The sequence below is a fragment of the Pyxicephalus adspersus genome, chromosome 2 (genome assembly GCF_032062135.1).
Source record: "Pyxicephalus adspersus chromosome 2, UCB_Pads_2.0, whole genome shotgun sequence".
Lineage (NCBI taxonomy): Eukaryota > Metazoa > Chordata > Amphibia > Anura > Pyxicephalidae > Pyxicephalus > Pyxicephalus adspersus.
This window is the reverse complement of record NC_092859.1, coordinates 9,292,831-9,311,213: the sequence shown is the minus strand read 5'-3', so window position 1 is coordinate 9,311,213 and position 18,383 is coordinate 9,292,831. Positions and strand designations below refer to the sequence as shown.

The 18,383-nt window shown below is 43.6% G+C and overlaps 1 protein-coding gene across 1 annotated transcript; it reads right to left on the bottom strand.

Moving 5' to 3' along the window:
- Positions 1 to 3,021: 3,021 nt before the first annotated feature.
- LOC140322818 (phospholipid phosphatase 3-like) lies at positions 3,022 to 16,981 on the bottom strand. Its single transcript, XM_072399433.1, has 6 exons — positions 16,638 to 16,981; positions 13,171 to 13,328; positions 12,104 to 12,375; positions 8,065 to 8,122; positions 7,539 to 7,715; positions 3,022 to 5,144 (listed from the first exon to the last, which is right to left on the bottom strand). The coding sequence occupies exons 1-6, from the start codon at positions 16,795 to 16,797 to the stop codon at positions 5,049 to 5,051; spliced, it is 921 nt and encodes a 306-aa protein (XP_072255534.1). The 5' UTR covers positions 16,798 to 16,981; the 3' UTR covers positions 3,022 to 5,048.
- Positions 16,982 to 18,383: the final 1,402 nt, after the last annotated feature.

Genomic DNA, 18,383 nt, shown 5'->3' with positions numbered 1-18,383 from the left:
TCTGCCGCAGTCCACAAGGACAGCTGGTTGGATTCTAACATTCCGTACAGGCTCAGTATGACGGAACGCTGGAGTAGTAAAGGGATCCAGGGTTCATGTTGCATCCATGAGACCCTCTCAGTCTTATCCCCCCATATGAACACTGCGATGAAGATTAAATGTTATGTTATAGTAAAACAACAATCAAACACTTTCTGCAAACTTTGCTACAATAATTCTGTTTTGATGGAGGATAAAGTTCTCTGTGTCAGGTTGCTATTTTTGTAATACAGGATATCACGTTTGTTCAGTTGCAGTAAAGCTGTGTACAGACATCAGGTTTCTGTCGCTGGAAATGATCTTTTAAAATTGTATCCAGTGACGGGAGAATGAATGAGTACGGAAAACACATCTCTGTTCTGTTCTATGGAGAGGGGAGGGGGAGTAATGAGTAGCACCCAGCTGTGCTCTTTCTCATTGTCTACCCTTCATTAATCCACCTGGCAGACATCGAGGAACCTCTGTACACATGCTAGATTTTGGAGCACAACCATTCGCCTTCAGAAATGATCATCTAGCGTGTGTACGTAGCTATAATGTCAGCTCAGCAGCCTTTGTAAACAAATACCCTGCAATTACATTATGGCTTATGTGGTTGCATACATTTGCTATTCAAATGCAAGTGACAAGTAAAAGCTGCTTATGACCTCCTTGGCAGCTCACAAGACTCAGTGGGATGTGCTGGGTCCAAAAAAATGAATGCAGGTGAAACACAACCTCTGAATTACAAAGGACTTGAAGCTCTCATGGGAGAACCTGGGTGATCCAGCAATCTGGAATAGATCTGGTTCAGGATTGAAAACATTTGGCAAAAAATTGCAAATCTATTCCAAGTTTGTTGGATCACCTAGGTTCTTCCATGATAGTCCATATTCTCCAGTCTTGGAGAGCTTTAATAAATCAGGCCCAAAAGGTACTGCCCAGTATGGGTCAATGGGATTGTGCTGATGTGTGTTTGACATACATTGGAAATGGTGCCCTTGGAGGTGAGGAAATAAATGAACAGCCGTAGCTGCAATACTTACCCCCTCTCCAGTGCTGTCCCAGGTAATTCTTCTTCTCTCAGTGTAACTTAACATAGAAGACTGAGGGCTCTGTGTGGGTGCAGGGTGCCATTGTCCACCCTTTAAGGGTGCATCATCATGATAATTCTGCACTGACAGTGTAGCAGCAATGCTCCTATGGACTTGAATAGCATAGCCCTGAGATGACCATATGGAGATTCAATCAGAAAGAGAGAGTGTGAAAATAAACCATAAAGCAGTGCAAGCAAGACCAATACCATGGGTGCAGCCCCTACAATCAAATTTAGACCCTATAAGGAAATCCTGTACCTAAAAAATTCTGGCTTACAATGCTGGCCTACAGTACTTATAAAAATGGTGGCTTCCTGATCATCTCTGGCTTAAATAATTTTGAAATCACTAATCTAGAAGAAGTCCACAACTGGTAAAGGTGGAGCAAAGTCAGAACTCCTGACATGCATATCTGTCCCAGGTAAGCAATGTCTACCCCTCCAAATTTTTCCTAACTCAATGATGCTGATCTCCCGCAGCTTCCTTACAGTCACTTCCTACCACCACGTCTTGCCTTGACGGCATTTGTCAGGATAGGTTTTCTGATGGTGACAACAGTGAACCATGCCTGCTTAATGTTTAGAGACCTCCACTTGTAGTCCCTATCAGAGACCATTAGCCCATTTTTTTCTGTAACTGGTGTTCTATTGTCAGGTCCCTCACTGCCATCTCCTTTGCTGTTTCTTCAGCTCCTCTGACAACTTACCAATGAGGTTCAATGCAAACAAATACAGCAGAGCCTAAGGTATTATTGGTGGAAAATTGGTCCTTAGGAGCAATTGGGAGAAGGAAGGGGCCCGCAACAGTTTTCTGCTTTGCCCCACTCTAAACCCAGCCCTGACCTAATCAGCCTTCAGGTTAGGTCTTCATATTCATGGTGTGACCTCCTAGGTATGTGGATCCTGCTAGGCAAGTTTGATTTACAGCCTTCCCGCATTCTAAAATTTAGGGGTCAATCAAAGTAAAAAATTTGTGACAGAGAAAAGATCTAATATTAAAAAATCATTCTATCAATGATTATAAAAAATTATGTAAAAAAATAATGAAAGTGAAGGGGTTTGACTAGGATTTTGGTGAAGTTAGTGGGTTGGGTAGGCTTGGTTTGGTTTAGGTTAGTTGGGTTGGTTTGGGTTGGTTGAGTAGGGGTGATTGGGTTTAGGTCTGTTGGGTTGGTTTGGTTTAGGTTGATTGGGTTGGTTGGGTTTATGTTGGTTGGGTTGGTTGGTTGAGTTTAGGTTGGTTGGGTTTAGGTTGGTTGAGTAGGGGTGATTGGGTTTAGGTCTGCTGGGTTGGTTTGGTTGGTAGGGTTTAGGTTGGCTGGGTAGAGGTAATTGGGTTAAGGTTGGCAGGGTTGGTTTGGTTTAGGTAGGTTGGGATTAGGTTGGTTGAGTAAGGGTGATTGGGTTTAGGTTGGTTGGGTTGCTTGGGTTTAGGTTGGTTGGGTAGGGGTGATTGGGTTTAGGTTGGTTGGGTTTAGGTTGGCTGGGTAGAGGTAATTGGGTTTAGGTTGGTTGGGTTGGTTTGGTTTAGGTTGGTTGGGATTAAGTTGGTTGAGTAGGGGTGATTGGGTTTAGGTTGGTTGGGTAGGGGTGATTGGGTTTAGGTTGGTTGGGTTGGTTGTGATTAGTAGCTGACTTTGCATGGACTTGTATAAAGTTGTTTCCATAGAATGTTTTCATAAAATATAAGAATGAGCTGATTGGCTGCCAGATACCAGGAGTTGCATTCTATCACATTCTTGTATCTCTTGTGCACGTTATCACTTGTACAGACGGCTGACATAGATCCATCTACAAAAACAGCCAGGAATGTAAACCTGTAACCCCCCCCCCACCCCTAATACACAAATCCCCCACCCCCACACAAACACACATAACTTCCCAGCCCTAACACAAGAGTGACTTACTCCATGTTATCAATATATATTTATCTTCTTATACAACAAAAAAATTCCAGTTAATGTATGAACAAGTTTGACGTCACATTAGGATTCATTTCCTGCACCGTCCAGCAGTGAGGAATTTCTGGCAAGAAAAAGTTCAGACCAGTCTGTAAAATAGTGGTGTATCCAGCCAACATGGCCTCGGCAGTCCTGCAGCGGCTCGGGGTGCGCGAATGGCTCCCGGTCATGTGACCTCCTTAGAGGTACTGAAGTGCCCAAATTTCCAGTTGCATTGAATCTTGTTGTCAAATACATTGGACCGTTCAAAAGTGCTCAGTTAAGACGACTGCAAACCTCTCCCCTTCACACCAGCTGAAATTCCTAACATTCGGAGTGACCCCATTGACAGCCAGATGATGGGTACAGTGAGGCTTGCGACTCAATCTCCTTCTATCCACATGGGGGGCTTAGAAGAAATGGATAGGGTAATGACCCCAAATTAAAATTACAGCTATAGGTTTTTTTTGCCCTGTGACAGTGTAATACTTCTCCTACTTGTCAAAGGTGTTTAAGATGTTTGGAATTCAGGTCCGGGTTAGGAATGTTCCAAGAGCATGAATTCTGTCTCAGCAATGAAATGGGTGGGAGAGGGCTAAGAAAAATACCTGGTGCTTTCCAATATACTGGCGCATGTAACCCACCTGACAGCACTGGTGATTGGCTACTAGGGGGCCCTATGATGGTTCAGAGTTAGAGGATGGGGTAGGGGCCAAGGTATATCTATAGGTTTCCCAACAGCTAAGGCAGCTTCATATTATTTCTACAAGGTAAAGGGGTCTGTGCAGCTTTCCTTCCACCTGACATCATTGGTGACTGATCACTTAGGCCCCCTACATTGTTACATGGGAGCCAACAGCTTAGAATTCCGGTCTGGGTAAGGAATGTTTCATGTGGCTAAGTAGGGAATAATAAATTCTGTCTCAGCAATAAAATGTTTGGGAGGGGGCTATGTAAAATACCTGGCACTTTTCAATATATTGGAGCATGTGACCCACCTGACAGCATTGGTGACCGGTCACTTAGGTCCCCTACATTGTTAATGTGGGCCAGCAGCTTAGAATTTAGGTGTGGGTTAGGAATATTGCAGGAGACTAAATAAGGACTCATGTAAGTTCTGTCTTAGATAGAGACTGGGAGCTAAGAAAAATCCCTGGTGCTTTCCAATTTATTAGAGCATGTGACCAGTTGGTGAATGGTTACTCAGCACCCTGCAATTTATAGAGGTAAAACGATTGGGTAGGGAACAATTTATATCTTTAGGTTTCTTCCCAGCCCTGGCAGCATTCCTCCAACCTGACCACACTGGTGACTGGTCACTTTTGCCCCCTGCATTGTCACATGGGGGCAGGAAGAGGTTACCTTGCCCAGTTCACTACAGTGCCTTCTCTTCACACTCCTAGGGGCTTTCTCTCTTCACACTCCTAGGGGCTTTCACACCCTCCTCCAATGCGCATCCACAAACCTTGTTCTGTGGTATAAATCTCCCCAATCTGAGATCCTGGCACATGAGATAATCCCACCATCCCTATTGGAATGAAAGGGAGTCAAAAAAATACTACGGAACTACAGGAAGGAATTCTCAGCAGGTAGCTCGGCCAACCAGGTTCCATCAAAAACCTTAATAGTTTTGTGTTTTAGCCTTAAAGGACCTATTCAATACAGAGGAGTAACGATGAGTAAAGTGCAGTAACACGGAAAGATATCTCAGAATACAGTCCTATCAATAAATCAGGCATTTGGATTGGCTGTTGGACTGTTCCAATTGATTGCAAGGCTCGTCTCTGCTTGTAGTATGAAGGTATCTCATCACATGGAAAACACAGGGCACCTCCAAGGAGCCTTATAGAAATGTCTCCATACATTGAAATGTGTGAATATGAGTCTCAGGAACCCCACTGGATCCTCAGCGATCTCACACAAATCCACTGAGCCACCTTCTTCTCCGTCCTCACACCGAGGTTCTCCATGTTCTTCATGCCTTAGGTTGGCAATTAACAGTTTGTGAAAGTCTCTGGACTGTCGGAACACTGCGGGACACTGACCGGCTGTGATTTACTTCTCCGAAACAGATCAGAAATGTAGAAAGCCTGAAAATGAGATTATGTTAGATTCTGATCTGAATAATTACACTATAACAATATAACAATAATTTCATTAATTATAATAATTTTCATCCTACTAAACCCCTTCCTTATCAGAAAGTTTGTACAGTTCTGTGAGCTCATATCTCACTCAAAAATATTTTATGTATCTTTTAACTACAAATATGTACAAATTAAGCTACTTCCAATGGTTCACCTGCTCAGAGCCAATATCAGACGAGAATTTGAAGTGTGTAGAGCGCGTGTCGTTCATTGTCCGAATGACAGACCTGGTAGGTCCACGGACAATGAATGGTTGTAATGCAAGGGAAGGGGGAGAGAGCACAGCGGCGTTCCGCTGCATCCCCCCCCCCCCTTCCATAGAGGGCTGTACATATTTAATGTACAGCGCTGAGTAATATGTTGGCGCTATATAAATCCTGTTTATTAATAATAATAATAATAATAAACAATAATAGAGCAGAATGGTGCTATATGTACAGCACTCGTTCATGCATCGCGCAGTGCTTAGTCATTGGAAAGGATTGTGAAAGATCCTTTGCAACGACTATAATTGCAAGTGTGTATATGGCTTTACATTTTAGTACAATATAATCTACAACAATATATACACAACCTGAATATACACAATATTTACAATACTATGTACACTGACATTATATGTAGAGCGCTAGATATAGTACAACACTATATTCAGCAACACAATATACCCAACACTATATACACAACCTATATATAGAACCCTCTATACACATCACTTTATATAGTAATATTAAAAAATAGAGCACTATATATGGAAACACTATGTACAACACAATATACAGCAATTCATATGCACAACAATACATACATATCACTGTATACACAGTACTATATAAACAAAACTATATACACAGCCCTATGATTACAAAACACAGCCCTTTGAACCCATCACTATATACACAACCCAATATAAACAATGTTATATTCACAGCACTACATACACAGCCCTCTAAACACAATTCTGTATACACAGCCTTACATACAAAAATTCTTTATACACAAACCAATATATAGAACGCTAAATTCACAGAGCTACAAACACACTCCTCTGCACACAATTCTGTATGCACAGCCCTATATATATATACTATATAAATAACACCACATACACAGCACTATATACATAACACTACATACACAGCACTATATACATAACACTACATACACAACACTATGTGCACTAACACAATAAACAAAGCACTTTGAAAGTAACATTGTATATCCGGTCCTATATACAGTACACCAACACTATATACACAATATTATTTACATCTGCATTTTCCTTCCATCATTCTTCAGGCTTTATATCTGGAGTTCTTCCTAAACCCCATAGGGCCAGGATACCTCTCTTCTATGCTAATCCCGTGTGGCCCATAATGGCTCAGGAACATCCTCTGTGCAAAGTTAAACAGGATACCCAGACGTTTCCTGATAGCACCTCCCCCCATGGTTCACAGCCCCAGCAGACCCCAGCAGGGAGGAGAAGTCACCAATTCCTCGTTTATATAAGATTTCCTATTTCCCACTCTCCCAGAAATAACCTGGACAATGGGACAGGGAGGGGACGGGCCCGTCTATGTTTAGACTTTATCAGGTCTAAAATTGTCTGTATCTGTCTATCCATCACACTTCAATGTGCAATTACCACACAAAGGTAGCAATGGGACCTCAAATTTGTATTTAGATCCTGAACTTTTTTTTTAAAAATGTATAATTGGTTTGTTAATTGAGTATAAGACTCTCTAAGCAGACCCTGAGAATTCAGTAGAACCTAAGACTCCCTCAGTAAAACCCTGAGACTCCATCAGTAGACCCTGAAACTGTCTCAATAAATCCTGGGGCTCCATCAGTAGACCCTAAGACTCTCTCAGTGGAACCTGAGACTCTCTTAGTAAACCCTTTGAGTTTATCAGTAGAGCCCGAGACTCCCACAGTAGACCCTGAGATTTTCCTAATAAACCCTGAAGCTCCGTGATTAGAGCCCTAGACTACCTCTAAAGACTCCTTCAGTGGAACCTGAAACAACCTCAGTAAACCCCGAGACTTCCTCAGTAAACTCGGAGATGTCATCACTAGAGCCTGGGACTCTCTCAGTAAACCCCGAAGCTCCTTCAGTAGACCCTGAGACTCCATTATTAGACCCTGAGACTGTCTCAAAAGACCCTGAGATGCCCTCAGTAAATCCCAAGCCTCCATCAGTAGACCCTGAGGACCTTCAGTAAATCCCGAGACTCCATCAGTAGACCCTGAGGACCTTCACTAAATCCCGAGACTCCATTAGTAGACCCTGAGGACCTTGACATGGAACATGTTTAAATTCAAACTGTCCAAACTTACCACCCAAAAAGCCACCAGCGCTCCTTGTAGAAAACCAATAGCCACGTCGGATGGGTGGTGCCTGTGATCAGATATGCGGGTGAATCCAGTATATAAAGCCACGAGGATTAACACAAACTGGACAAGGGGACGCAGGAGACGGGCTCCACTCCATGTCATCCGCACCTGCAGATAAAACTGGACAGAAAACAAGATATCAGAAATTATTCTTCATTAGGCAGAGGAAGTTTGTAAGACATTTTAGCAACACAACTATATCCTCGTTTTCTGCAGTCAAGCCAGGCAAGGACTACGGCTAATTTGAGGTTATTAGAGACTGCAGACATTCAACAACAGATAGTCAGAGACCGCAAACATGTGGCTGCACTTTTTGGCTTCCAAAAACATTTGTTTGGTTTGCATAGCATTGAGGTTGCTGTACAGCGCTGGGCTGACAGTCACACTTCTCCTTTTACTTAATGACCTCCAGCATATTAGGTAACCCATGTCACAAGAGATTTTGCATGGTCATGCTGTGCACACTTACCGAGAGGTAGAGCATGGAGTACATGGCAAAAGACGCGTGTCCAGAATAGAACGATTTCCTGAAAAACAAAAAGGTTACAAAAATTTTAATTCCCAATTTATAGCTCTGTTAAAATTTCAAAAGTTCACAAAAAACACAACGTAACTGACAACGCTGCCAATGCTGCATTGATTGCCCTTTTTTAATGATAAAGAGAGGGGGCGCTCTGTAGTCCATCAGGTCAACAAAGGGCGGGGCTGATAACACTGTTTTGGAGTTCCATGCAGTATTTTGTAAAATTGGTTTAGTGTATGGCCAATAGGTGCAAATACAACATACAGTTAACAAAAGTATAAAAAAAAAGACTGGAAAGTCTGTTTTTTATATTAATTGTTTTTTTTTTTAACCACAACTTTTTGGGAAGTGACAGTGATGACAGAGAGTTACTGTGCAATGCTTAGCTCACCGTCCCGTGTCTGACTCCATGACCCTTACTTGTGTATGCAATGCATATAGAGGTTTAACGGGGGGTGTGGGGTAGAACAATTTATTTTTACAGTACGGTTCAGTCTGAGGGGCTGGGGGGGGGGTGGTCTGTCTGACTATGGTGGCCAATGCAGCATTCATTATATATATATTAATATATATATTCCAAACAATATGGAAATCCTCAGGGGAGTGGCTTGGCAGTTTACAGCTAGAATCCCACCCATGAGGTCTAGGACAAGGGTAACATTTTATTTTTCCCCAAATTGATAAAATAAATGGCCAATTTTTATTCTGAATACAATTCCTTTATCAATCTTCTCACATTCTGATATTATATGGGCAAGGCATTCACCAGTGAATGTCCGAATCTCTGCTTTCTAAGCAGACCTCTTGAAGGTCTATTTATAAATGCACTCAAGATTCACCCAAGTTAATCCACTTGAAAATTAATTGAATTTGAATTGAATTCATATATTTTTGTAATAGAAGCCAATGTGAAAAATGAGTGCATCTTGGTCAAAAACTGGGTGAATCTTGCTTAAAACTAATAATAAAAAATGGCTGTTCCTTTTTTTTTCTTTTCCACAGAATAGCCAATTATTCGGCTTGGTATATTATGACTTCTGCTTCATTGTTTCTCTTCTACTGTATTGCACTTATCTCAGGTTTCAATCAACAAATAGCCATTACTGGCACAATGCAGGAAACACCTGACCCATAAACATACTTTTCACTCCATTTCTCTCTGACTCATGCAGCCATTAGGAATCTTTCCCATAATGCACTGACCGCTCACTAGAAGCACTTTGATGGCTTCTTTCACCTATACATTAGCAAGTCAAGCAAGTTTGCAAATACTACACTTTTGTCTCTTGCTGTCCCCGGGGAGATCCATTACGAGCTATGATGAAGCTGTCCGCACATGTGAGAATATATGCAATCATACCTAAAGGGAAGCCATACACATCTTCCTTGCTTCCTTGCTCCCCAACCAATCCGGATTTCCTATGATTTGACTGTAAAAATGCCCACCGCTGCCATTATCGGAATCAGCAATATCACTTTTACCATCGAGGTGCAAATATTGCCGAGTAATTAGCAGTGGTAAAACAGCCCTAACTATGCAATATCACCATATGGTATACTTTAACCCCTCACTACTCCCCTTTTTTCACTGGTGAACCTACCCATTTTCACCCACCTAGTTTTGTATACAATTCTTATTTATTAATTACTGTGCAAATCCTATTAAATTTAAAATAAAATTTTCTTTTCAGCCAATCCTCCCAGTAACCACTGACCACTGAGTTGTGCTGTCAGTTGTATACTCCAAAAAGCTCAGCTGTATACATTGTGCTGTATATTACATTCATCTGTGCTGTGCATTATAAATGTCACAACCAGATGTCTGGATAAACTGTACTCGTCGTTATATATCATAGTGTCATAGTAATATATTATATACACTGTGCTGTATGTATTATACTCCACACTGTTCTGCTTTACAGATTGTGCTGTATATTACATACATCTGTTCTGTACAATGTGAATGTCACAACCAGTCCTCATGAAAATCTCCCCTCATCATTATATATGTCATAATGCTGAGCTGTACATGCTGTGTTGTCTGTTATCCATTCCTCACTGACTGTGTTGTATATTATATACATCTCTTCTGTACATTGTACGTTGATGTTCATTGATAGTCCATTGAGGGGTGGGAGTGAAAGGGGTACAGTGGCAAGTATAGAAGGACTATTTTACATTGGAAGTCAGAAGAGAAGGGGTCTCCTTACTTTGGTGGACAGTAGAAGGCAACCCATTTATAATGATGGGAAGTGGAGAAGAAACCACCTTACATTGGTGGCCAGTACATAAGAACCCCTTACATTGGTCAATAGGGAGGAGGACTCCTTACATTATTGGTCAGTGGAGGGAACACCTGTACATTAGTGGTCAGTACATAAGAACCCCTTACATTGGTTGTCAATAAAGAGGGGTCACTTACATTAGTGGTCAGTACATAAGAACCCCTTACATTGGTTGTCAATAAAGAGGGGTCACTTACATTGGTGGGAGGAGGACTCCTTACATTAATGGTCAGTAGATGGAACCCTGCACTTTGGTGTTCAGTAGAGGAAAGGACTCCTTATATTGGTGGGCAATAGGGGAAAGGACTCTTCTTCTTTGTGGTCAGTGCATAGGGACCCCTTACTGTGGTGATCAATAGGGGGGGAGGACTCCTTACATTAATGGTCAGTGAAGGGAACCCCTGTACTGGTGCTCAGTTGGGACGACAACTCCCTACATTGGTGGCAAGTGGAGAAGACCCCTTTGTCATGGGAATCAGTCTTAAAGAAGCCCTATTACATCGGTGATCAATAAAGAAGAAGCCCCCTTAGGTTAGTGGTCAGTGGAAAAAAAGGACCCTGTTACATTGGTGGACATTGGTAGAAGACCCCTATAACACCAGTGGTCAGTGAGGAATACCCCTTACATTGGTGGTCAGTAGAAAGAATGCAACTTGCATTGCGGGTCAAAAAAAAGAATGCATCTTATGTTGGGGGCGGTGGTAAGAATACATCTTTTATATTGGCGTACAGTGGTGGGAATACCCCTACCAAGCTACATCCTCTTACGGCCAAAAAGATAATTCTTCTCCTTCCTGTCCATGGTTGCTCATTTCTCAAGAAACCCCAAGGTACCTCTGGAGGGCATTTGGTCTTCCATGGAACCCTGGTTAACAAAGGCTTATTTACATATTTGGCACCCTATACCCCCCATCTAGGGGAATACCCTCCCCCCTTCTTTGTGTCTCTTCTTACTCATCTCCGTTTCTACTAATGTTTCTCAACAACACCAAAGCAGGAAATTTATGGTCCGCTGCTTGGAAATTTCAATCCTTTTTCTAAGACGTGACTCACAGACAATTCAGCGGTATAAGGGGTCTTAATTGGAACTGTGGTCACCATAACATGTTGTCTTTATTATCACACGGTGTATATGGATGTGGTGGGATATCATGGCAGGAAGTGGGTGCAATATATCTCTGGAATCTCTGCCTTCGGGGATTCCTTTATATCAATGCAAGATGTTTGTTTCTAACTACACCATAGGATGTCAACTCTTAATACCCCGTTGTTCTTTGCTGCAAAGAATGAACACTGGCTTGTGTGTCCTCAGACAAAGGGTCACTGTCATTGTTGGCTATGGGCAACTTCTGCCAACACAATGTGCAGAGTCAGGTCCATATTCTCTTTGCTCCACTCATTAAATATAAGTTTTTGTCTGAGCTTCTCAGCTATTATATATGTAGAGATATATTATATACCTATATATACAGATTTGCAAGAGCTCCCTCTACTGGTCACCTATATAACAGGCAGTATAATCAGCATTCATGCTTATAATGGACAATAAATAATATTAATATTTGCTCACAATTCGAGAGAGGTCCTATCACTGTGTAGTTGTCGATAAAACAAAATGAGATTGTATAATCAGATTGAGCACACAATGGGATTGTACAATCTGCTTCAGGTTTACAGTAAATCACATTCTGTTTCCTCACCTGGCCTCTGTGACAGCGCTGGGGTTTCCTGTGCATGTGTAATCCTCTATGTATCCAGCGGTACAGTTGAGTCCTACCGGTTGGCACACGGACAGGAAGTGTGGCCTCAGGCGACCCGCGCTAAGCTTGGCGGCATTAGTCAGGGACTGTCCAAGGGCCGAGCCAAACAAGAAGGGGAGAATCTGCCGGTAGATGCTGGATAAGTATCCCTCTCTGGGGCCAGACTCTGACCTGCGCTGCTTGTTGACCCGGTGACACTCCCCCAGAACGATCTGCCGAGGCGGAAAAAACATTGTGAGAGCCACTGCCATGGCGGTCAGCCAATATCTTATAAACAGCCATTCTAAAGTTACATAGAAAGAGGAAACTGGGGGGGGGGATTGCTTCTGTGTCAGAAGGGTTATTGTTACTTTTATACAATATCACCCATTGTGCACATTTTACCTGTTTACAATTAGGGTTCGTGAGAAACTTTATTTGTGGCAAATGGGCAAACAATATGGCTGACTTTTGGCAGTCACATGTCACTGTTGTGGGGTCAAGACCTGCCAAATGGATTGAACCACTTCCAACGTTTTTAAAGATTGCAAAGTCCCTGGACATGGTATTGCGACTAGAATTGATGGAAATCATGGGAACATGTCCGAAGTGTAAAAATAATGTAAATTAAAGTAAGAACTAAGGCACTTTTGAAGGCCCTTTGCCATATTTTTGAATCCCCAAATATGGAATTATCACTAACATTGCTGGAGGAAGAAGTGATGGGGGTGGGGCAGGTGTAAAAGGGTGGGGGTGAGTTGTGGGAACATGAACCAAGAGTATCAAAATCAAAAAATCATCATTCCATCAAAAAAGTACATATGTTTCTGTGTATCAAAGGTAAACTACAGTCAGAAAAAGCCAACTAAATAATTAGAAAGCCCCTGAACATGGTATTGTCACCAAAATTACAAGACAGGGGGAGGGTCAGGGGGGACGTGTGGGGTGGCAAATAGGATGACAACATTTAGGTCCCTCAGGGGCATCATGATATCTAATTAAGACTAAGGAACTATTGTGACACTTACTGCGACTCCCGTGATGAGGATCCCCACGCTGATCAGCATGGTGTCACTCACTGTCTCCTCTCGTGTTGCTGGGAAGCGGATGCTGTTGTCTTCACAGAAAAATCCTCGACGCACCGGTGCAACCAATCCCAGCTCACAGATTAAGAAAGGTGTGGACACTGCAAAGGTAAAACAGGACGTTAGAATAAGAGAAGTGACAACAGGAGTTCATATCCCAGCACAGCCCTTTAAAAAGTGCAAGTGCTGGCCCAGCTCCTCCACTCCCTTCTTCCCACAGTAATCTATTTATGAAAGGACCAAAGGGGAAGCTTTTGGAGGTTAGCTTTATAAAGCTAGGTCACGTAGTTTCATGGGAAGATTTGTGATTAAATGAATGAGTTGATTTACAAAGAATAAGGGTATATAGGGGTATAAGGGGATTTGTATTCCACAGCAACCAATCAGAAATCACCTGCCGCAATAATGGAGTCAATCTATCATAAGGTGTCACATGACTGCTAGGGGTCTCTGTCCATCAGATACTGAAGGGATGCACAAAAAAGATTACCGAGTTCACACTAGGAGAATATTGCCCAACGCAATATCAGATGACCCTATGGACCAATCACAGGTGTCACCTTACCCACCAACCTCCCCCATTCACCAGTGGAATCTGTGTGACCTTCCTGGTGGCTCATACTTGGCACAGTGACCAATCTGTACAATAAATAACACTAAATACCGAGCTTTTCAAAAAAAGGAATTTGAGCTGAGTGAAGACCATCCCACCCGACCTCTTCTATGTGAGATTGAGTTTCTGTCATGTAGAAGCATGTAGGGGGGACAAAAAGAAAACTTTTGTATTTAGTTTAATTTACTTTAAAGAAATTCCGAGAAGAAGAGTATGTGGGCTGCCCCCATCGGCCTCACCTTCTAAAACAATGCTCATCCCCTGGCTCCCATTCTGATTAATGGCTGGAAACCACCATATGGTCCATGAAGGTGACCCCTTTCTGGTGTAAATCTGCTCAAAGGAATGGAAGGCCCACTTATTGGCCATCAAGTTGGCTATTGATAGGGAAACCCTTTCACCACAAATAAACCAAATTTGACCCCAGGTTATGATTACTCCAAGAGGTGGGTTGACTACTGATGCTCAACATTCCATGAGATTGCCCTCCCATGATGTCCCGGTCGTCATGTTGATCACTGATCTTCTATTGTAGGCAGGGATGGTTTTATGCAAAATTGGGCTCTGGGTAAATATGAAGTGGGCCCTGAAAATCAAACTCCCTGCACCTCTGCCATTTTGACAGCTGGGACCATGAAGGATGTGGGGTCCACATTGTCCAGTTTGTAGGGACCTTTATCTACCTTTATACTTGAAGGAACCTTTATCTTCCTCTATAGTAGACCCATATAGTCCCCTAGGATCCCAAAACCATACTTCCCATCTGCCTCTGATTTGGAAAGACTGTCCCTCTTCATATCCCCCAACTGGGCAATTGTCATTTTTGTAGGAACCTATATCTTCTTCTATAGTAGACGCAAACAGCCTCCCAGCACCGCAAAAGCATAGTGATTTGGAAGGACTGTCTCCTATGAAATAGGGCCCCAAATGAATACAATTCAAGCTCCCCGGACCCCAGTCGTTCCATCAGTTGGGGTCATGATTAACGTGGGGGCCCTGGGTATTTGCTAAGTTTGTAGGCATCTACCTCTTTAATGGACCCACAGAGGTTCTCAGGAACCATAAATCATACCTGACATCTGCCCCTGTTTTGGAGGGTCTGTCCTCCTTCATGCCTCCCATCTGGGCAATTGGCCAGTTTATTGGCACCCCCTATACCTCTACACTGGACCTACAGAGATCTTCAGGGCCCCCAAATCATACCTCCCATCTGCCCCTGATTGTGGGGGACTGACTATCATAAAATGGAACCCCACATGCATAAAATTAAAGCTCCCTGCTCCTTGACCATTCTGAGAATTGGGGCCATGATGAAAATAGGGGCCCATGCAATTGCCCAGTTTGTAGGCACCTTGAATTTTATGCATTTTATGCACTGGACCTGCAGAAGTTCTCATTACCCCTAAACTATTCCTCCCATCTGCCCCTGATTTAAGAGGACCCATGCCATAAAGGTGGGGGCCCTGGGCAAGTGCCCTAAACCAAAACTACCAATTGCCCCCAGTTTTGAGGAACTGTCCCTCTTTATACCTCCCATTTGCCCCTGGTTTTAGGAATTTGCCCCACTTTCATATATTATATTTTGATATGGAAAATTGATTATAAAGGACGGATAATAAAGAGCACATGGTGGGCAGGGCAGGTGTCACTCGCCTACATTCTATGGGCTCCCCAGTGACCCTCTCCCCCATAATCTAAGGTTGGTTGCTCAGCATGCAGAACACTTGCAATGTAACAGATATTTGCTAAATTACAAGGCACAAATAAATGAATGCAATGGTCAACTGACCAATCAAATTGAAGGATTGCATAATCTATGGCATTGTCTGACTGATAGACATTCTCCAGCATGCTGAGCAACTGATCCCAATCATTGATTATTCTCAATAACGTTTTGCCATTCCGGCACCACAGCAATCAAGACAATAGGGGGATCTGGGAGACGACCGATGCGCAGACAGAAAATACAATCTGACAGCTAAATATAATGACCGGTAATCCAAACCGAAGATATCAGACAGGATGAACAATCTTTGCTACAACACCAAACACGTTCAGGCTTTGTCACTAAAACACACAACCCGTCTTGTACTGGAGAGACTGGCTGCTTCACGATTTTGGTTGTTTCGGAATATTTTACACCTGATTATACACTTTACAATCTGATTGTACAATCTGGGTTGGATCAGATGGATTGGGTACTGTCCGGACATATCAGACCTGTTTGGCGGATGAATTGATTAGGTAAGTCCTCACAATGTTTTGGCAGACATAAACCAGATTGTATTGAGATTGTACAATCAGATTGTTATGTGTATGGCCAGCTTTTGCAGTGTGTTCTATGCTGTATGATTGGGGTGATTTACTAAAGGAGGAGAATTTTCACCAAAGGCTTCCATAGACAGTAGAAGACTTTGATTGGATGTCTTAGTGTCTATGACAGATTGGTAAATAGAGATTGGATGGGTAAGTAGACCTTATTCAATCGCTATTATTCTCCCCAGCATGCAGCCCCCTTTTCCCCATTGCTGCTTGTTTGACGACAGCGTTCCAGCTTTGGGGAAAATGCGGCACCAACAGCAGGGTCTGTTAAATGGGGCCAACTAGGCATTGGCCCAATGCCCCTTTTTTACTGGAACCCCAATTGACAGAATGGCAGGGGGTGCAGAAAGCTGCAATGCTGTGAATGTGTGTCCCCCACTTCATATTCACCCAGAGCCCCCCCAGGGCATTGCCCAGGTCTGTGACACCTTTACAGAACCCTCAACTTATCTCCTGTCATGTGACACCAACTTACCGACAAGCAGGCACAGCAGATCCAGCAATATCAGCGATTTCTTGGACCCCCTGGAGACTTCGGTCTTGGGTTCCCTGCGGACGCAGTGGCCCCCCACTGTCACCTTTAGGACCCTGGGGTCAGGGCACCAATCTGGAGCTCCACCAGAGGTAAGATGCATGTTGTCAGCAGCGATTTAGGTGAAAGAGGCGAAAGAAACCACGACCTGGAGGGTGACAACGTCTGGATCTGCTTGTGGTCACCTTGTTTTGGTTGGTTGGCACTGCCCTTGAATCTGTGTCACCTCCAGCTCCCGCCAGCAGCTTTCTTTCTCTCTCTCTCTCTCTCTCTTGAAGTGACTTGAAACTTTACAAGAGCAGAGAAAGTTAAAGGCAGAGGAAGAGGAGGAGGAGCTGAGCGAGGAGTATGATGAAGGAGGGGAGGGTGGTGGTGGTGGGGGAAAGGGTGAGACAGACTTTGGAAGGAAGGAGAGGAAAGGGAGATAGCTGCAGAGGAAAAAAGAATAATGCAGCTGTAATCTGAGCTGTGAGTGGTCCACACCCTATAATTCATCGCCCTGGGACCCTGCAATCTAGCGCTGTCCCATGTCTAACCCCGCCATATGTTCTGCTGCTGCAAAGTCAGGAACTCACCCAACTGTACCACCTTGTGACCAATAAAATGTCAAGGAGATCCTAGCCACTGACAGGTGTCACACCTAACAGCGGGTACATGTTCAGAGCCACAAAGGGCCACAGACAGTCCTGGTTTTGGAGACTGGCATCTAAATATATATGTGTGTACAGAACTGACTTGGGGCCCCTGTCTCACACAGACTTGGGGACCTTGTTGGCTAAAGAGGGTCCATTGCGCTTGTGCAGTGGCACACCATGCACCTCCCTATGTCCGACTTCTTCATACCTCTACCTAAAAAAGAGATGGGCTATAGTTCTTTTTTAACCCATTCCTGTACCAAAAGTTTTTGTATGAATTTTTTATTTTATGTTTCCATTTCTGTAGCCCCGATAAGGGGAGTCCTTTCGGACTGTCATCAGGGCCATACACCTTGTGTCATCAGGGCCATTACACCTTTCTAGTCACAGTCCAGGCTGGGACCCCAAATCAAGGTGGCCATGATGTAACCTGATTAACCAGTGGTTCTACCTTCTCATCGAGGTCTAGGCAGGGACCCCAAGTCAAGGTGCCCATGATGTGAGGCTTGTCACCAGATCACTAGAGCCATTGCACCTTTCTAGTCAGAGTCCAGGCTGGGACCCCAGGTCAAGGTGGCCATGATGTAACCTGCTTTACCAGTGGTTCTACCTTCTCATCGAGATCTAGGCTGGGACCCCAAGTCAAGGTGCCGAGGATGTGAGCCTTATCACTAGATCACCAAAGCCATTGCATCCTTCTAGAGCCCATGACGTGAGCTGTGTCATCAGGGCCATTGCACCTTTCTAGTCACAGTCCAGGCTGGGACCCCAGGTCAAGGTGGCCATGATGTAACCTGCTTTACCAGTGGTTCTACCTTCTCATCGAAGTCTAGGCTGGGACCCCAAGTCAAGGTGCCCATGATGTGAGACTTGTCACCAGGGTCATTACCCTTTCGAGTCACAGTCTAGGCTGGGACACCAAGTTAAGGTTCCCATGACATGAGTTGTGTCATCAGGGCCATTGCACCTTTCTAGTCATGGTCTAGGCTGGAACCCCAAATCAAGGTGCCCATGATGTGAGCCACTTCACCAGAGTGGTTCCACCTTCCTGTTG